The sequence below is a fragment of the Mesoplodon bidens genome (genome assembly GCF_964165515.1).
Source record: "Mesoplodon bidens genome assembly, chromosome: 4".
NCBI lineage: Eukaryota > Metazoa > Chordata > Mammalia > Artiodactyla > Ziphiidae > Mesoplodon > Mesoplodon bidens.
Genome location: NC_138160.1, coordinates 172,796,897 through 172,815,299, shown reverse-complemented (window position 1 = coordinate 172,815,299; position 18,403 = coordinate 172,796,897). Strand labels below are relative to the sequence as shown.

Genomic DNA, 18,403 nt, shown 5'->3' with positions numbered 1-18,403 from the left:
TGCCTCCCAGCCTTGGAGATGGGGGGCCAGGTGGGGGGAGCCAGTGCCGTTGTAGCACGCAAAGGGGGTGGGGGTGAGACAGTGGTTAAGAGGTCCCTTGGTGGCCTGGGGAGACAAGGGTGGCTCCAGGTACAAGTCCAGCTCCCCATGATCTAAATGCCCAGGCTGCCCCTTCTAGCGTGCTCACCTACCTGCAGCTGAGCACTCTTTGGCCCCTCTGCCCTCCCTGCTGGCCACACATGACCCAGGGCTCTTGGTACACCTGAAATTGATGCAGGGGACCAGGCCAACATGGGACCCCAGGATACTGACCACCAAAAGGACAGTGCCCCTCCCAATGAGCTTGCAGGTAGTCTTGCTGGAACTCAAGAGATATACCGCATTTTCACACATCACTTTCTATTGCGACACATGACAACAACCTTCCCTTTAGTATGAGATACTTTCCACTTAAAATAAGTTTATTTAAGTACAAAGAATGAGTCAACACAAAGAAGAATAGAAGTAGCCATACTTGGCCACAACTAAGCCTCTTTGGGGACCTGGGGTGACCCCCACAGGCCAGCCCTCCAGATCCCTGGGCCTCAGTCGCTGTCATGCCTGCGCTTCCTCTTGCAGCAAGTCGAGGAGTCTGAGTCATGCCTAAGGGAGACCAGGGGACACCTGGCGTGAGGGCCCCTGCCTGCCCAGCACTCTGTCTCCATCCCCAGGCAGCTGCACCTACTGGATGGGAGCAGGGGGCTGTGAGGAATCCGGCCCCCTCCCGTGCTCCTTTTCTTTCCTCCTCTTCTCTTTCTTGTGCCTCTTCTTCTTTTTCTTCTCTTTCTTGCTCTTCTTGTGGCTTTCAGGGCTGCAAAGGGTGATACGGAGAGCCAGGAGCCTCTGGGGTTTTGGGGGTCTAGCCGGGGGTGGGGCCACCACAGTAGCCACTGACCATGTGTAGCCATTTCAACCTCAGATCACTAAAGGAAACTGCTCAGTACCATGTGTGGCCAGTGGCTACCATGGTGGGCATCACAGACACATTCCAACCACAGCAGAAAGGTCTGCAGGGCAGCACCTGACAATCTCAGGGCTCCTTCCAGCCCTCCCATTGGGATGCCCCTGCACTCTTGGGGCCAGGTGGTGACCCCCTCCTGTGCTCCCCAGACCCTCGCACAAGTGGCCCATGTCTGAGCATCCTCCTCCAGGGCCCCTGACCCTGCTGGGGGTTGGTAGGCAGTCGTGAGACCGCCCCAGGACTCGATCTCCAGAGGCTCCTCAAAAGAAAAAAGCGACTGGAGCTGGGGAGTTCACTGACTGGAGAAGCAGCCAACATGCTGAGAAAACAGTGAGTTCTGTGCCCTGGGAGGCCTTACCCCGGCTCCACCTTCTCCTCTGACCGAGGCTTCTTTTTGGCCGAAGCCGGGGAGGTCCCTGTCCGACTGCTCTCCACGCGGTGGTGCTGCCGAGAAAAGCCACTCGGGGGGTGTGCGGGGCGCCCCGGCATACCGACCGGCGAGAACCAGCCAGAAGCTGGGAGGGTATCCCCAAGGAGAGACGGCCTGCCCCCATGGCCCTCAACAGGAAGAGGCACTCAGACCGCCCCCCACCCCACCATGGGATCCCAGGATGTTTGGGGGTAGTTACCGTGAACACTGAAAGCCCCAGCTTAGCAGCTTCTTTGTCTTCCCGGGACAGCGCCACTCGCCCTGCAGAGCCACTGCGGGGACGTGGGTGAGATCCCCCCATGGTGAGACACCCCCACAGACACACACCCACGGCGAGGACCGCCCATCCCCAGGCCTCCCTAGAGAAGTGGTGCGCCCAGACGACCCGTGCTGGCGTCCACCTGGGCGGCTGACAGTGCGGAGCCCCGAGGAGCCACGCCCTCGCGACTTCTGGGGCCCCCAAGGACCCTCCGGCCCCGCACCTGGAACTCCCCAGGCCCAGGAGCCGATCCACTCCCTTCTCGGGGTCACCTCCTTCCCGCTTACAGACTTCGACAAAGTCCTGTTGGGGAGGGGAGTGCAAGTGCTCACCGCAGCGCAGGGTCAGCCCCCTCCCAATCCCGCCCCCGCACTCCAGGAGGGCCCACCTCTCACCTCCTTGCTCAGGCCGGTGGGCTGCTTCCTTACGTTCTTGTAGCCTCTGCGGGGGCCGCGCGTGAGCTTCAGGGAGCTGCGGGCCTCGCCTCGGCCCCTGCCGCGCCCCCACCCGGAGGTAAACCAACACCCTCCCCGCCACCCCCCCCACCCCCCGGCCCAAGCTCTCCAGGCACACTCACAGCGCTGCCATGAGCGCCTCCTGCTCCGCCTGCCTCACAGCCGCCAGCTCCTGCTCCCGGCTCAGACCCGCGCTGTGCGCCCGGCCCTTGGCGTACCAGGTGAGGTCACGGCCCTTCTGCCAGCGGCCCACCGGGGCCATCAGCGAGTTGCCTGCGGGGAATGGAGCGCCGAGTGCTCGGCACGGCCCGCGGGTCGGCGCACCCCCAGCCCGCGAGCCCCCGGTGCCTGCGCCCCGCTCACCCAGGTAGTTCTCCCTCTGCTTATCAGTCTTCACATCCTCCCAGCTGAACTGGTCCTGCCCGCCGCGCACGCCGCCCCGGCTGGAGCCGAACATGGTAACAGGCAGCCCTCTACCTCCGGACTTCCCGGTACCCAGGCCCCACAGGTCCCCGCTCCCACTCACGCGTCGCACGCGGTGACGTCACGCCCGCGCCAAACCCGTGCGCTTGCGCTCTGTTCCCTCCTCCCCTCCCGAAGGTGTCCCGCCCTGGCGCGCCTGTGCCTCAGTGCCGGCCCCCGAGCGTCTGCGCACTCCCGCGGCCCCAGCGGTGGCACTGGCAAAGGTGCGGAGGCTGCACCCGGCCACCCCAATGACAGGACAGCCGTTATTAGAAGTCACATTATGTGGGTGACGCTCCAGAGTCACTGTTCCCATTGTGTGCCTTGTTCCCTTGGCTGTGCCGGCAGAGGGGCAGGCACTGGAGAGACGTCTGCAAACCCGCACTAAGTTTCCCGGCTATAGCTGCTTGAGGTTTCTATCGGGTAGCAGGCTGCCCCAGAGACAGGGAGCCGCCAAGGTCAGGTCGCGCCTACGCCGCTCATCCTCCGCCCTCGGGGGTACCGGCTGTGTCCAGTTCCCAAGGAAGCACACCTCATCGCGTTCGTTCCCCAGACAGCGCAGAGAAGGCCTCAGTCACCCACAAAGTGTTGGCAGATGCTTCTCATTCGGCACTGTTTCGGTCATTGCTGCTGTCAGGTGATGGCTCAGTATCCGAAGTAAACTGAGCTAGTTGTAGGGCAAGCGCGTTCCGTTTATCACCACAGCGAACCAGACTAGATTCAGTGATAACGGTGCTAGTGAGTGGAGGGGTGCTTCTCTGTTAGCCAACCCCTGCTGAATTGAAACCGTAGGGTGAACAAATGTTCTCCGAGGAATTTACAGCAAGGTGTCAAGAGTGTTATTCTGTATGCCCTTTGTATTAGTCCTTTCACAAGACACTGCCCTCCTGCAGGTTACTCAGTGAGTTCACCTGATGGGCTGGCAGGGAATCGAGAAGAGGCCTTTCACCTGGCCTTCCTCTGAACCTGCTTTCTCGGGGAATCCCTCACTTGCCTGACGGCTGCCGGGGGCATCCTTGAGCAAGCCAGGTTGGCAGGGCCTGGAGTGGACAGCTGCCGTGGGGGCAGGGGGGTGGTGCAGTGCAGTGGATGTCCCCGTGCAGCTGTACAGTGCTGGTGTGGTGAGTGGACCAGAAGGGGTTGGCCTTCTGATCTGGAGATAAGGTACAGGGTCCATCTCCCAAAGGCTGCTGGCTCCTGCCTCCAAGGTCATGAACAGAATGCCGTCCCCACCATCTACTATATCAGTACTCTACAACTGGCCCTCAGGTTTATGAAAAGGAGTCTGACAACCAAGGACCTAACGAGAAGCAGCCCCAGGCCTGGGCCGGGTCAGCTGCCTTAAAAAGGCTGGGAATCGCTCCCTTGGGTCTTGCAGGAAGGCTGCCAGGGTAAAATCAACCCCTGGAGCAGAAAGGCAGCAGTCAACTGGAAGGCCCAGCAGATTGTGGCTACAACGCACTGCAGACCTCAGTGGCGTTAACAAAGGGGAGCGGCCAGTCCCTTTGGCCCCTTTGATGGGGAGCACCTTCCCATTGCGTGCTGGGTACGGCTGAGGGAGGCCTGGTGAGGGGTAGGGCAGGCCAGCTGTAGGCTAGGTGCAGATGTCCTTGGATCCCAGACACCCTGCTCCTCCCATGGTGGCCACTGTGCTCCCCGGGAGAGTCCCTGGTGCCCTGAGGCTGAAGGCAGCGCTAGAACCAAGGGGGCTCCAGGACCCAGAGGGGCAGGTACAGCAGTGGCCAGGCTTCCCTGCAGTAGGAAGAGCACCCATGACCTCGGTACTGCTGAAGGATCACATGCCCTTTGGACCTCATCCTAAAACCACAACTGACCTGATTCTAAGCCCTCCATTCAGCTCAGTTGTAGAGACCCTCCAGGCTAGGGCACACGAAAAGGAAAGATAAGATGGACACAGCTTCGTGCACACATGATTTAAAGACACATGCCCCTCCCTGCTCCATAGCATCCCCCTCGGTCAGAGCAGCTTCCAGGCACCATCACTTTTTGGTCCAAAACTGCTTGTACTTCTCCACATCAAAGTCGTCACTGAGCTCTGGCTCCTCCTTCTCTTTGACCTGGGCCTCTCGTTTCCGGAACCGTGCACGCCTCTCCTCTGGGGACAGAGAGTCCAGGTCCACGGGCATCTGCGGGGAGGAAGGGATGTGTACATGGCTCAGGTGGAGGGTACCAGGATGTTCTCCAGGGTCTCCACTTCACCTTGTTATCATCTACCACACAGTTTAGGTCTTATGTGTTCTGTTGGGTTTTCTGTCCCTTTGAAGCTTTTTTTCTTTTTTTTTGTGGTACGCGGGCCTCTCACCGTTGTGGCCTCTCCCGTTGCGGAGCACAGGCTCCGGACGCGCAGGCTCAGCGGCCATGGCTCACGGGCCCAGCCGCTCCGCGGCATGTGGGATCTTCCCCGACCGGGGCACGAACCCGTGTCCCCTGCCTTGGCAGGCGGACTCTAAAACCACTGCGCCACCAGGGAAGCCCTGAAGCTTTTATTTTTTAAAAAACTTTTTCTGCTTGTTTTCCCAAGACGTGGTATTTTTTCGAACACACAGCTCACTATTGCTTTCTCATCTTGGTGTGTGGAGTGAGCTCCAGATCACCCTCCTCCCTCTCCTCAAACAATTCTGACCCATGACTCGCCTTCCTGCCCCAGTCCAGCGATGGTGGGTTCTGACCCCGTGAACCCCTGGAGGAGCAGTTTCTACAGGCTAAGTCCTCCAAGACCTGCACCCCAGGGGAGTGTCGGGGAAGGAAGCTTACTGTGAGAATCCGTCGAGGCTCCCGGTAGCGGATGTGGATGGTGGAACCATCCTGCTTGACCAGGAGCACAGGGTAGAGGCGTGCGTAGGTCTGCCGGTGTACTCGAGTGAGTGAGGCTCTGTTACAATCAGCTCGCCGGGAGGACATATACAGTTGGCGGCGGCTCTCAAGGGCAGCCCCTGTCACCACACGCTGCCAGAGCAGGCTGCAGACACACACGTGCTGGTCAGCGGTTGGTGCCAGGACCAGAGTGGCCACACAGCCCAGCTCCTATGGGGGCACACAGCAACCCGCACCAGGGCAGGATGTGGTCAGAGTAGCTCCACCCCACATCCAGAAAGAGGCTGCAGGGGTGAGCCCACAAGGCCCTCAGATGGGTGAGGACAGAGTCCACAGCCAGGACCCTGGTGAGTGTCTCTGGTGAGGCCTGGCCCTATGGCTAGGGTGCTGGACTACAGCATTGAGTAGGAAGCTGACTTCCAGGGGACTGCAAACCTGGTGCTTGGACTGACCATTTGAGTCCATCCCACACCCCCTTCCCCATTCACACGTTGAAGCCCTAACCCCCGTGAGATGGTGTCAGGAGGTGGGACCTTTGGGTGGTGATTTGAATTAGATGAGGTCGTGAGCGTAGGGTCCCCCCAGTAGGACTGGTGCCCTTGTAAGAGGAAGAGACCAGAGAGCTAACTCTCCCCTCCATGTGAGGACACTGAAAGAAGGCAGCCATCTCTGAACCAGGAAGAGAGACTTCACCAGAACCCTGCTGGCACCCTAATCTCAGACTTCCAGCTTTCATAAGCTCCCTGGTCTGTGGTGTTCTGCTAGGTCAGCCCAAGCAGACCGAGACACCTGGTCCACTTGGCTTCTGAGTATGGTGGGCGCTCAGCCCTCCTGCACACAGCAGAGCACATGCTCCAAGGTGACAGGAAAGGGCTAGGTACTCTTCATGCCCCACTCTACCCAGCCACGTGACCCCACATTTGTCTCACCCACTCGGGACCTCGAGTTCCCTGTCCCAGCCTCTCCCTGTGACCCGCACCCCCCCCCCCGCAAAGTCCCTTCCAGGCTGGCTTTCATGCAAACTTGAATTCAGAGCCCCAGGCTGTGCCTCAGTCCATCCATTTCCTCACAGGTTTGAAGAAGAATGCATTCAAACAAGTACCAGAATTTCCTGGAATTGTCGGGTACTCTGGAAGTGACCTTCTTCTTCTGGCATTCTTTTGGACACTCACAGTGGACAGGCATCCTGCACACTCACCATGTGCCTTTTCCCAACTCCCTCACTGCATGGGAAGTCACATCAATGCCAACCTTCCCAACAGCCTCCCACCTGGTCCCCATTTCAATTCCTATTAAGTTCCCCTGCTTTGCGGGTAGTGATTCTGATATTCACATCACTTCAGTAGCTCCCACCAGACTTTCAGAACTTCTCTCTCCACAGAGCAGCCGGCATAAGCACATGGGCCGTGGGCCATGCACAGCCACAGTATGGCAGCCTCTGCTTTGGTTGTGGCTCCCACCACCCCCTGCACTCCCCAGCTGACACCTCAGGCTGAGGGCCCAGCTCCTCTACTAGTCTAATGGCCTGGGGCGAGAACTGCATCTTATTTGCTATCAAGTCCCAGACTCTCCCGAGCTAAGTGCTCATAAATTTTGGCAAAATGAATCCAGTCCCTGCCTCCAGAAGTGCAAGACTGGAGAAAGGAGGTGGTGGGTAAACTCCAGCACCAGAGGAACCTGCAGTCAGTTGGGCAGGGCCTGTACCTAAGCAGCACCAGGGAGCCGGGGACACAGCCGCTCCGGAGAACCTGGGGTTGGTGACTCAGGAGGCTTCTGGAAGGGGCTGGAGTCAACCCTTGAGGGGAAAGAGTGGATGTTTTCCCACCAAACAGCAGTTGCAGTTCCAACATGAACCTTCTCCAGCATGAGGGCCCTCCTGGGAACGCTGCAGCCCGAGTCCCTTCTCCATCTTCATACTAACTCACAGCTTCAGGTGCCACATCCCTCTCCCTAGATTCCACAGAAATAATTCAAAACCTGCATTCATTTTCTCCTCCATCAATACTTCTCACCTGGGGGAGACCAGGGAGTGAGAGGAACACGCGTACGGGGAGGCAGTTCTGGTGGTAAGAGAAGGAAGGCCATGAAATTCTCCATGGCTGGCCCGCAGGCGCTGAACGGGACAGTGACCAGCATCACATCTGTTTGGTGCCAGGTATACTCACAAGTCACTTCCATTCCTCCTTCAACACTGTTAAGCTGTCCACACATATGTACTTGTATGTATTCTCCAGATAAACACACTGGCTCTGGAGGTTTTCCTGAAGCAGCAGAGCCTAAGCCTCTTGAGTTGGCATTCTTTGGGTGGCCCCATTACAGCAGTCCCAAGAGGCCTGGAGGGCCGTGCTTACCCAAGCAGTCTGCCCTTGGCCACCATCCTCCTGCAGCACGTGAAGGCCCAGGGTCAGTCACGGGCCCAATGTGTGACCTGCTAGGCAAAGAAATGAGAGATCTTTTTTAAAAGGCAGGCTTTTCCACCTACCTGATTCTCACCAAATCCCAGCCAGGAACAAAGCGGTCTCCAAGACATTACCAGGTCAGTGCCCGTCTTGCCCAGTAACCTATCAGGCTTCCAGCCCTGACCTGGCATTAGAATCACCTGTGGAACGTTTTTGACCCGGAGATGCCCCAGCCCTACTCCCCAAAACTCTGACTTAGTACGTCTGCAGCAGGGCCCGGGACCATTCTGGTGGGTTGCTGAGTCAGGGAAGCCACTCTGAGGATGGAATGCAACGTAAACGAAGAAGACGAGCTTATACCTTGTTTTCCAAGGTCATTGCATTCTCACAAAATCCAGCGAGGTAAAGATGACAAAAGGGCAGCCGCGGCTAACTAAACCTTGAGTCCCAGGGAAACTGAGGTTTTCACGGTGACCAACCAGTTGTTTCAAATGTCGAAGACCTGATGTATCAGACATTCAGACCCCAGGAAAAGAGCCCTCCCGGCCGAGATGAGAAGGTTTGCCTCGCTATCCCCTGTCAGGGCAGGGCATCTGCAGGCTTCCTTCCGCCTTCGGACGTGACTCAGCAGGACAACGAAATGCTATAAACCTCCCAAGCAATACCCGCCCGTTCTCTCGCCCTCGAGGGCAGCATGCGGCGGGGCACGGACCCTCCCTTGGGGGAAGCCCTCCAAGCCCGCGCGACGCGGCGCCTTTCCGGCACCAACTTCCCACCCTCACCGCCTCCGGAGCGGCCTCGAGGACCAGCGGCCAGGCCGCCACTGGCCAATCGGGTGCCGGACTGGCCAGAGCCCGATCCACAATCACTGTAGATGCAGCTTTCAGTCCTCCTGCGGCACCGCCACAACGTCATCCGGCGGGCGCAGCGTCGTGCGGCGCTGACGTACAGCCTTGAGAGGCGGGGCGAGGCCGCCGCAGCTCTGACCAGCTGGCCCGCTGGCTGGGGCGGGTCCGGCTCCGCGCTGAAGTGCTTCTCTGAGGGGCGGAGAGAGGCCGGGCCGGCGTGGCGCTGCTCTGTGACGTACGTCCCCGCGGGCGGTGGCGGCGGCCCTTCATGCTGCGGCGCCCGCTGGCCGGGCTGGCGGCGGCCGCCCTCGGCCGGGCCCTATCGAACGGTGAGTGGCGGCCCCTCGCAGGGGGGCGGAGGTCCGGGCGCGGGCAGGCCCCGGGCGGGCCTTCCTGGGGAGTCCGGCCCCGGGCTCGCGTGTCGCTGTCTGAATCCGCGGAGGAGAGGCGGGGACCGCCGCTGCTTGCGTGCGAGGGGCCGCCAGAGCCCGTGCTGAGCGCCGGTGTCGTGGACCTGCCTGAGGGGACTCGTGGGGCTGTGCTTGTGAATTCGGTCATCCCGCCAGCCACCGAAATTGCCCTCGGCGGTCCTCACTGGTTTCCAGAGTTCCGTCTCGGGGCGAGCAAAGCGGGGTAGACGAGGAGAGGGTAGTGCGTCTCCTCATGGAGGCAAATTCAGGAAGGCTTTCCTTCGCTTTGAAGTTGTATCCCGTGTGTCTGTGTTCTAGAATTGCTTTTGGTAGTTACTATTTTACTTAGACAGATGAAAAGCTGGTTCCCCTGTGTCAGTCCTCAAAATGTAGGAGGAAATTCTCCTGGCACGGGGAGCTCCAAACAGCTTGTAAAACCCCTGCAGCTTGAGGACTTCATGCTGGATGCCATTGTGGACCCTGCAGGATGCGGAGGGGCAGAGAGGGGAAGCAGCCTGACACCCCTCTCCAAGGTGGGCCACCCAGCAGAGCCGAAAACCCTGCGAGATGAGGGTTTTGAAGGACCTTAGGTTGCCCCTGGTATGGCAGAGTCGCAGAAGTCCCGATGAGCTCACCTGGCCTGTAGAAATATGTAGTCTACCCCGAGCTCAAGAGGAGCAGCACAGGTAACAGTTGGGAAACCCTCCCGGTGGTCCAGCTTTGGTGCTCTGTTTGGTTCCCAAATATTGCAAACGCAGGGGCGTCCTAGCTGACTGCTCCAAGGACTCCCAGCCAAGAGGGCCCCTGGGACTGCTGCAGGTTCCTGGCCAGCCCCACAGCCCAGCGCTGCTGGACATTGCAGATACGGGTACTCCACGCAGGAGCAGGTTGTTGGTGGCAGGCCTTCCTGACTCGTGGGCATGGTAGCTGGGGTTCAGCTTCCCTCAGGACAAGACACCTCAAGTCTAGGTTCCTGGAGCTGCCCATCTGCTGATTTTAGACATTCTTTTGGGAGCAGTGAGAGGGAGTGAGTCTCCACCCAGATGCTGGTTTGAGGAGGAGCAGTGAGGTGTGCCACCTCACATGTTATCAGTGTCTTTTGATAGGGGTGGAGGAGGTGGAAGCTCAGGTGATGATCGGCCAGTGTGGGATGAGGCCCACGGGGACAGGAAGAGGGAGGCCAAGATGTGCTTCTCATGGTCAGCCTGGCACGAGTCCCCTGTGAGTGCCCCTTGGCAGCATGCCTGGCCAAATGTGGACTTTTCTGGACTTTTCTGTCACTCTTTCACTTCCCAGACCATGACTTGTGAGGGACCCAGGAAAACCTTCACCTTCACCACCAGGAGGGATGTGGGGTGGGTGTGGCTTCCTGTCTTATCACCGACAAGCTGAATTTCCTGCCACGTGAGCCCCTACTCTGCCCTCTTGTAAGCATTCCACACGCTTGCCTGCACACACCAGGCCAGCCTGTGATCTGGGTTGGTGCCACACCTGTGATAGGTGTAGTTTGCTTGGGCTTTCCTTTAGATTTTGAGAACATGTTGATCCAGCCCTTGACCTTTGTCTGGAACTGGTAAGATCAGCAGTTTATTTGAGTAGCAGATTCTGCAAGTTCTGAAGTTGCACATTTTTCTTCAGCCACACCCAAACTTTTTATTTTTTAAACACCTGAACTGTTGATCTCCATCTTTTGCGTCACATTTAGCGTAGCCCAAGAAACACGTTCAGAGGATTTGAGGAAGAGCAAGAAGGAAGGTATTACGATGTAGTTGGGCGTGGAAGGAAGTGACCCCAGTCCTCAAGGAGAAAAGGGGAAGCACAGAGGGTGAGCTGTTGGGACACTGGTATGGAGGCAGGTGCCCTTCAGTCGGGCTCTGACCCCTGGCTGAACCTGTGTACCAGGCCTCCGTTCCCCCTGGGTCCTTCTCTGATCCTGTGCGTGCTGGGCCTTGATGTCCCCTGGTCCCTGGCTGACCCTGGGTGTGCTTGACCTCTGTTCCCCTCTCTGTGAGAGTGAACCCTGCCCCACCCAGAAGGGCTTGGGCTTTTTCTTGCTCTTTGATTTGTATGTCCTGGACCCCTTTCCCTTTCATGCTCCCTCTGCCTTCCCTTAGGGCTAGAACTGAGGATCTCATGTGGGACTGAATCCCGGTTCTTCTCCTTGATGGAAGGAGATCCAGACGCAGCTGTGTAGCCATGACAGGCCCGAGTCCTCCATGGTGTGGCTTCTTGCCAACACTTTTGAAGGACAAGCTTCCTCTCAGGGAAGGCATGGTCTCACCCCACTGCCGGGAGAGGAAGTGAGAAGAAAATCGCTGGCTGCCTTGTGGCTCTCCCACTTCAAGTCAGGTTCTTGAAGGTTAAATGGTTTCTTAAGGTCATGGGGCCAGGACATGTCCCACACACGGAGCACCTGAGGCCAAGGCCAGGGTAGTCCTCCTGTCCCACACAGCCTGTTTGGGGGATAGGGCATGACCAGCTATCCTAACCCAGATCAACTCATGTCTTGTGGCTTGTGTTTTGCAAGAGGGCTGGTGGGGTTTGACTTTCTCTTCTGTGTATCCTCAGAGGGTTGCACCTTGTCTTAGTGTCTCATGGACGAGTGGGGAGGGAAGTGGGGTGGTGGCCATGCCCAGCCCTTGGGACAGGGCGGGAAAGCAGGTGGAAGCAGGAAGGAGAGCAGGAAATGCTTCTCGAGGCAAGCCTTCCAGGGCTGCCTGAGGAGCTCCTCGTGAGGGGTTCCAGCAGAGAGCATTCCAGAATGCACAGGCTTGCACCAGCGACTCCTACAGAAATTGCATCCCTGATCCTTATTGCTGTCCTTGGGAAATTTCCAGTTTCTGTCCAGGAAGCTGGGGTTCGGAATTGTGGAGTAGTCAAGGAGGAGCGGATACAGAGCATTCCTAACTGCCAATCAGTTCTACCAGCTGCTGGGGCCAAAATCAGGCTCGGGGTATCTGGCACACTTGATCACTGGGACTGAGAGGCCCCGAGGTCTGTCCCACACTGAGTGTGCTCCTGTCAAAGGTGGCTTTAGTGAGCACTATCACCATGATCACTGGGTGGAGCCCAGTATCCAGCGACTCCCCAAGTGCCTTCTGCAGGGCGAGTCCACTCCGATGTGGTCACTGTGGCTCACGCCCTTGTGCTAAGAGGAGGTGACCTCAGGGAAGAGCCCCACAAGAGGAAGGACTCTGGATCCCACCCACCTCAAGGCAGTGGTGCTAGGTGGGTGCCCCCTCCCATTGTCATCAGTAGTGTAACCTTTGAAGGAGGGCACGATGGATGGCCAGCACTGGGAAGGCCTGGGGCCTGGACTTGAGGGGCAGGTTGGGGCTCAGGAGGATACCCGGTGAGGAGTGGGCTGGCAGGGTAAGGTGATGATTTGGACCCAGGCAGGGAGTGAACTTTGCAGCCATCAGCCAACCCCCATGCGTGCATACATACCTGCTGCTTACTGCCAGTGGTTGTTGGGCTGGGGATGAGAGGTCTCAGTGGGATGCAGGTGCCGTGCCCATGCCCCCAGGGTTCATGACATGGGGTAGAAAGCCAGATAGAAACCAGGTAAGATGATGAGTAAGACTTGTGCACAGCATGCTCCTTGAGGGTTTCAGGCGCTGCGACTTCCATGTGTAGTGTTTGGTCCTGATTGAACACATGTCTTCCCTATGTAGGTTTGCAGTGTCCAAATGTTAGAGCTTATGACCACAACATCTGGCCATGATTGCAGGCATGGGGAACAGGGCAGGAACTGCCAGGGAAACATGTTAGGGGCCTGTGTGTTGGCCTGGAGGCACAGGGCAGGTCAAAACCACGTAGTCTCTGGGTGTTGCTGGAAGGTTTACAGTTGGGGGCTGTGGGATGTAAGGGCGGGGCACCTGTTAAAGTTGGACACATGGCAAAGGAGCATAGTGTTCCTGAGGGGCTTCTTCATAGATAGGCAGGATGGGTCCTCCCCTCCCTGGAGGTGCATACCCCAAGTTGGGTCCAGAAGGCACCAGCTGCATCCACTGAGTTGAGGGTTTGTTGCTGTGAGCAAGGCCCAGGTAGGCTTTCTGGTCCATCTCTTGTGAGCATTGCCATGTGTCCACTTGATGTTGCCCCCGCCCTGGAGAAACTCACATTCCTGTGGCGCCTACATGCTGCCGGGTCCTGGGAAGACCTACGCTGCTGAACAACCGCAGCTGCCCTGCTTGCAAGGTGGGGAGGCAGTGTGTGTGCGGCGGTGACTCGGCACAGTCCCGAGGCCAGGCAGTGTGGTGGCAGACCCCAGCCTCCATAGCCTTTCTCTTTCCAGGGCTCCTCTAGGGGCAGCAGCCTTGCTCGGGGACCGACTGGCCCCCAATGTTTCCTCTGTCCTCCTATGCCCCTCCACCCCGACGTAGCTCTCCCCACCACCCTGGTCACTCACTGTCTAGAAGTCAGGACGGACCCAGGGGGGTGGGCTGGGTTGCCTACAGGACGTTCATTGTGCAAAGGAAGGAACTTTGTGAAGGCCGACAGTGAGCCAGAGATGAGACCTTCCCATGCACCAGTCCTTAAGGTAGGGAGGCGGCTGCGCCCTATTGGGCAGCAACAGCAGTGGGCTTGGAGTCGGACACACACACATGTGGGCATTTGTATGGTGGCACTGTGTCTGGGTGGGAAAGTCAAGACACCAGAAAGGAGTTGGGAGTCCAGTGGGACCGTTGCTAGATAAAAACGATGTACTATTGTAATAGGAAACTTGGAAGAGACAAGGGAACTAAGAACTGGTCACTTAGAAGTGACAGATAATTGTTGAGCTCCTCTGGGCCCACTTCTTCTATCTCTCTTCAGCAGAGGAGCGTGTCTGTTTCCCGACTCCTTCTCCGGGGTGTTTGCATATGGCATGATGGTCCCAGAATAGCTAGCTATGCTTTAGCCAGATTACCCAGGTCGGCCTCATTGCGGATTAGGAAAGCAGTGCCCACCTGGGGCCCTGCTGGAGAGCTGCCCTGGGCTAGATGACTGGGTGTCCCCGAGCAGAGTGGCCCTGTCCCTCCTGGGCCTCATCGCTGGTCTACTGGCCACTTATTGCCCCTCCACACCTTACCAGGCACCCCACAGACAGAGCCCTGCTGGGCTAGGTCAGCTCACCACACGCCCTCCCAGGGTCTCCCTCCGGGGCAACACATAGCCTCCCAGCCCCCTAGCTCAGTGCCTACCTCGATTCCTATCTTCTGAGGCTCCCGATGCACCTGACCTTCCTCGGCCCGTCTTGCTCACGTGGCTGGGTGGGCAAGTGCGCATCTCTAGGGTGAGGAGCAGCCTTTGCCCTCTGCTGAGCAGGTGGCGCTGGCTGCCCTGGGAGGGATTTAGTGCTTAGAGGGTGGGGAGCAGGCAAGGATTACCACTCTCCTCTCAGCTCATCCCGAGCAGCCCCAAGGTGAGCACGGAGGCTGCACCCCATGCAGAAGGTAGGTCCTGTATGAGGGGTGCTGGGGTGATCCAATGGGCACAGAGCAGCCTAAGCTGATGCTTCCAGGGCTCCCCCACTATTCCTGCCCTCAGCGTTTTCACCTGTGGCAGGTGTCTGAGCCCTGTGCTATGAGCTGGGAGGGTGGCACCCATTGCTCTCCTGCCGGCTTCATGAGACCCAAGTATCAGAGAAGGGGAGTCAGGAAGCTGTGGTCGTTTGGGGTCAGCCCCTTGCTTTTCAGTGGAAGTTCCCAGAACAGGGCTTGGGTTCCGCTGACCTTGACCAAGGGCACCTCTGGGGTGTGGTGCCAGGAGATGCAGGAATTGGGACCCGGACATGCCCCTCCCAGGAGCTCCTTGAGGGTGGGATAGGAGTGGACAGCTGGGAGGCCACACATTTGTGGTCAGTGCATGTATTACCAGGTAGCACGCCCAAAGGGAGGCATAGCCAGGGTTTGGGCATGGCTCTGAGTGACTGCCCACAGCTCTGCCCAATTTCTGGGGTGAATTCACTTGGGGCAGAGACGGGGGCACCGCAGCCACCTCGCCCACTTCCATAGGGAGCAAGGCCCTGCTGATATTTGCCTCCCCCGTCCCCCGCTACAGGGATGTCAGGACCAAGGCCCGTTGTCCTGAGCGGACCCTCAGGGGCTGGGAAGAGCACCCTACTGAAGAGACTCCTGCAGGAACACGACAGCATCTTCGGCTTCAGCGTGTCCCGTGAGGCGCCAGGGGAGGTGGGGGAGGGTCTCAAAGAAGCTGGGGGCGGGGACCCCTACTGACATGCCCTGAAGCCCCCCACACTCCCACACGGTGTGGCGGAAACCCCCACTCTGCTGACCCTAACCTGGAGCCTCCTCTCCCACACCCCCAGATGGGCTGAGCCAGGCCCTGTGGGCAAGGCCCTGGGGATGGGATGCCTGGGGCTCCAGGTGTCATCCCAAGTCAGTCACTGGTACTTGTTCCTAGACACCACAAGGGACCCGAGGCCAGGAGAGGAGAACGGCAAAGGTGAGCTCGGCCAGCCTCAGTGCTCCAGCACAGGACTGGAGCAGCCCTCCATGTGTCAGAGTGATGCATGAGGCCTCAGTCTCCCCATCAGCTCCTCCTCCTTTGCAGATTACTACTTTGTGACCAGGGAGGTGATGCAGCGGGACATTGCCGCCGGAGACTTCATCGAGCATGCTGAGTTCTCAGGGAACTTGTATGGGACCAGGTAGGCCATGCTTGGGGCCCTCCCTTCCTCCAGTTCTCTCAGGAACCTAGAGTGGGCAGCCCAGGCAGGGGTATCTGTCTTTGGGCCCTGGGCAGCGGGTCTCCCCTTGGCTGGGCCCCAGGTGGGGGGTTTCTTTCTATGGGCCGTCTGGGCAGTTGGGGCAAGGGACCCAGCCCCCCAGGGGTCAAGATGCAGCCACAGTCAGGGCTCTCTAGGCCACTCCCTCCTGGCCCAGCCCCATTTGTGTCTACCTGGCCAGGCTGCTGTGAGAACAGTGGGCCACACAAGGGCCTGGTATGCAATGAGGACTTGGAGGACCTGGGTCTCATAGGTTGGCAGATTGCACTATGCCCCCCCCCCACCTCCAACCCCTGGGGTAGCCTGAGACGGTCTCTGGCACAACAGCAGCTGCCCCTCCCAACAACCCACCAGAGCGGGGTCTTTGCTGGCTCCTCACACCTGGCTTGCAAGGCCTGGAAGCAGTGCCTTGAAACAGGCAGGCAGGGCCAGGCATGCCTCTGTGCATAGCCTGTCCCTGAGCCACCTAGCTGGGCGAGGCAGGTACCCCACAGGACCCAGCATACTCTGCCCCAGGTGCAGATGGGAAGAGTGGTGGGCTGCCAAGTGGGGTCATTTGGCCACTGTTGGGACACACAATGCCCGCTAAGGGGCAGTGCCCCCAGTGGATGAGGAGCACATGGTACGTGGTGACCCTAGGATGAGGGGCCAAAGCCTACAAAGGGTGGCCAGGTGACGAGGAAGCCCAAGGGCGTGCCGTGTAGTGCTATGGGGGCCACAGCCAGGGCATCCCTCTCCAAGCAGGGCCCCAGCATGCAGGATATGGGAGGGTGGTGGCCATCGCTAGCCTGAGGGCACGATCCAGGGGGTGATGCCAGAAGCTTCTGGAGGCATGATTGGCGGGTGGGACTGATTGGGGTGATGGAGTGGTGTGGGGCCTGGGAGCAGGTGCCAGGAGAAGGAGAGGCCCTGGGCTAGGGTCTGAAGGTGCTCCTCCCTACTGCCACAGCAGACCAGCAGAGGGCCCCCTTGTGCAAGGGTTGCTCAGGGAGTACTTCCAGAAAGAGGGAACAGACGCCACAGTTAGGGTGGGCCCCTGTGGGCACCCCCAGAGAGGCCCAGAGCAAGGGGTGGGCAGTGATGGTCCCACTGAGGCTCTTCGAGGCCATGGGGTCTGCTAGGGCCTCAGGAGCCCACAGCTGAGCAGCCCCCCTCCTATCCCCCCCCAGCAAAGCAGCTGTGCGGGCCGTGCAGGCCATGAACCGCATCTGCGTGCTGGATGTGGACCTGCAGGGCGTGCGCAACATCAAGAAGACCGACCTGCGGCCCGTCTACATCTTTGTGCAGCCACCCTCGCTGGATGTCCTGGTGGGGGCTGAGGGAGGAGGGCGGGGGGGGGGGCGGCAACCCTGGAGGCTCTGACCTTCTGACTTCCGTAGTTTGTCACAGGAGCAGCGGCTGCGGCAGCGGAACACAGAGACGGAGGAGAGCCTGGCTAAGCGTCTGGCTGCTGCCCGGGCTGACATGGAGAGCAGTGAGTGTGGGCACCTATCACTCCGTATCCCTGGACCCTCTCCAACCCCCACAGTAGAACAGTCCCACCCAGCAAGGGGCAGAGGAGGGCTGGAGCCATCACCCAGCACTGTGGTCCACGTGAAAGGTCCCCGGATCCCGCCTCTGTCACCAGAGCCTCCACTGACCCTGCCCCCACCCTCAGGCGAGGAGCCCGGCCTGTTTGACCTGATCATCGTCAACGACAGTCTGGACAAGGCCTACTGGGCCCTGAAGGAGGCGCTCTCCGAGGTGGGCTGGGGGTGGAGGTGGGGCCTCAGACCTCTGTCTGGCAAACGGGGAAAATAGGCTGGGACAGGTGATATGGCGGCCCCAGGCCCTGGGCGAGACCCTCTTCCTTTTCCCAGTCTCTCTTCCTTTCTCCCCGGCAGGAAATAAAGAAGGCTCAAGCAATTGGTCACTCCTGAGCAGGTCCACCGGCTGTAACTCCTCAGGTGGGGCCTAGGGCCTGGCACCCACCCACAGCGGGCCAGGGTCTCCCGTGGTGGCTCTGCTCACCTCAGCTAGCACCCAGGGTTTGGGGTGCTGCCTATCTTCCCTCACTCCCGCACCGTGACTGGAGGACTTCTCTCACCCCCTCTCCCCATGTCCATTTCTAGGCTTCCTCCCCACCCCGCCCTATCAACCCCCCCTCCCATGGAAGCTGGGCCAACATCCAAATAAAGAACTGCTGGGTTAGAGTGTCCTTGAGCCCGTGGATCATGGCCCTGGGTGGGTGGGGCCACAGTACACCACTCCAGACCCACCCCCCACCCCACCCTGCTATTGGCAGCCACACCCTAACTGGCCAGCCCCTGGAGGTTCTTGGGCAGCAGCATCCATCTGATATCTGCTGCTCTGGGCTGCCGGCCCCCAAAGAGGGCTGCTCCTGAGCTGCTGCACGCTGCTTGCCCTGGGCTCCCACCAGGTGGGTGCAGGGCCTCATCCCCCACTGTCTCTTTGAGTTGCCATTGAGGCTGGGGTCAGAAGGTCCTGGGGGCTCATCCTGCATGAACCACTCCTCCTGGTCCCTGAACTGGGCTGATGGTGGCAGAGGGACAGACATTGCATACCTGAAGAG

At 59.2% G+C, this 18,403-nt stretch overlaps 3 protein-coding genes across 12 annotated transcripts; 1 reads left to right on the top strand and 2 right to left on the bottom strand.

Moving 5' to 3' along the window:
- Positions 1-443: 443 nt before the first annotated feature.
- On the bottom strand, positions 444-2,683 carry LOC308616776 (multiple myeloma tumor-associated protein 2 homolog). The gene is made up of 8 exons (XM_081233166.1): positions 2,508-2,683; positions 2,267-2,417; positions 2,085-2,130; positions 1,913-1,992; positions 1,630-1,702; positions 1,359-1,444; positions 725-850; positions 444-642 (listed from the first exon to the last, which is right to left on the bottom strand). Exons 1-8 carry the CDS (start codon positions 2,599-2,601, stop codon positions 585-587), a joined length of 714 nt encoding a protein of 237 aa, XP_081089292.1. The 5' UTR covers positions 2,602-2,683; the 3' UTR covers positions 444-584.
- A 1,842-nt stretch (positions 2,684-4,525) lies between these two features.
- Positions 4,526-8,792, bottom strand: MRPL55 (mitochondrial ribosomal protein L55). 6 transcript variants are annotated; one of them, XM_081230571.1, is made up of 4 exons: positions 8,710-8,792; positions 7,793-7,869; positions 5,382-5,586; positions 4,526-4,753 (listed from the first exon to the last, which is right to left on the bottom strand). In XM_081230571.1, the coding sequence occupies exons 2-4, from the start codon at positions 7,816-7,818 to the stop codon at positions 4,607-4,609; spliced, it is 378 nt and encodes a 125-aa protein (XP_081086697.1). In that variant the 5' UTR covers positions 7,819-7,869; positions 8,710-8,792; the 3' UTR covers positions 4,526-4,606. The 6 variants fall into 6 exon arrangements, with proteins under 6 accessions (XP_081086697.1, XP_081086693.1, XP_081086696.1 ...); XM_081230567.1 differs by having other exon boundaries at positions 8,623-8,762; XM_081230570.1 differs by having other exon boundaries at positions 7,793-7,872; positions 8,623-8,731.
- Positions 8,793-8,832: 40 nt separating this feature from the next.
- On the top strand, positions 8,833-18,028 carry GUK1 (guanylate kinase 1). 5 transcript variants are annotated; one of them, XM_081230563.1, is made up of 8 exons: positions 8,833-9,017; positions 15,144-15,257; positions 15,507-15,548; positions 15,657-15,753; positions 17,001-17,139; positions 17,221-17,305; positions 17,459-17,574; positions 17,715-18,028. In XM_081230563.1, exons 1-8 carry the CDS (start codon positions 8,957-8,959, stop codon positions 17,748-17,750), a joined length of 690 nt encoding a protein of 229 aa, XP_081086689.1. In that variant the 5' UTR covers positions 8,833-8,956; the 3' UTR covers positions 17,751-18,028. The 5 variants fall into 5 exon arrangements, with proteins under 5 accessions (XP_081086689.1, XP_081086691.1, XP_081086690.1 ...); XM_081230565.1 differs by having other exon boundaries at positions 8,835-9,017; positions 17,489-17,574; XM_081230564.1 differs by lacking the exon at positions 8,833-9,017 and adding an exon at positions 9,488-9,631.
- Positions 18,029-18,403: the final 375 nt, after the last annotated feature.

Excerpts from the sequence above, each read along its gene's own strand:
- LOC308616776 (XM_081233166.1), bottom strand. The coding sequence starts at position 2,601 with ATGTTCGGCTCCAGCCGGGGCGGCGTGCGCGGCGGGCAGGACCAGTTC. Across the intron at positions 1,993-2,084 it reads CCACCGGCCTGAGCAAGGAG|GACTTTGTCGAAGTCTGTAA; the intron begins GTGAGAGGTGGG and ends CCTCCCCAACAG. Across the intron at positions 1,703-1,912 it reads CTGGGCCTGGGGAGTTCCAG|TGGCTCTGCAGGGCGAGTGG; the intron begins GTGCGGGGCCGG and ends ACGTCCCCGCAG.
- MRPL55 (XM_081230571.1), bottom strand. The coding sequence starts at position 7,818 with ATGGTGGCCAAGGGCAGACTGCTTGG. Across the intron at positions 5,587-7,792 it reads GCCAAGGGCAGACTGCTTGG|CCTGCTCTGGCAGCGTGTGG; the intron begins GTAAGCACGGCC and ends GTGTGTCTGCAG. Across the intron at positions 4,754-5,381 it reads AGCCTCGACGGATTCTCACA|ATGCCCGTGGACCTGGACTC; the intron begins GTAAGCTTCCTT and ends TCCTCCCCGCAG.
- GUK1 (XM_081230562.1), top strand. The coding sequence starts at position 9,666 with ATGAGGGTTTTGAAGGACCTTAGGTTGCCCCTGGTATGGCAGAGTCGC. Across the intron at positions 9,785-15,143 it reads GCTCAAGAGGAGCAGCACAG|GGATGTCAGGACCAAGGCCC; the intron begins GTAACAGTTGGG and ends CCCCCGCTACAG. Across the intron at positions 15,549-15,656 it reads AGGAGAGGAGAACGGCAAAG|ATTACTACTTTGTGACCAGG; the intron begins GTGAGCTCGGCC and ends CCTCCTTTGCAG.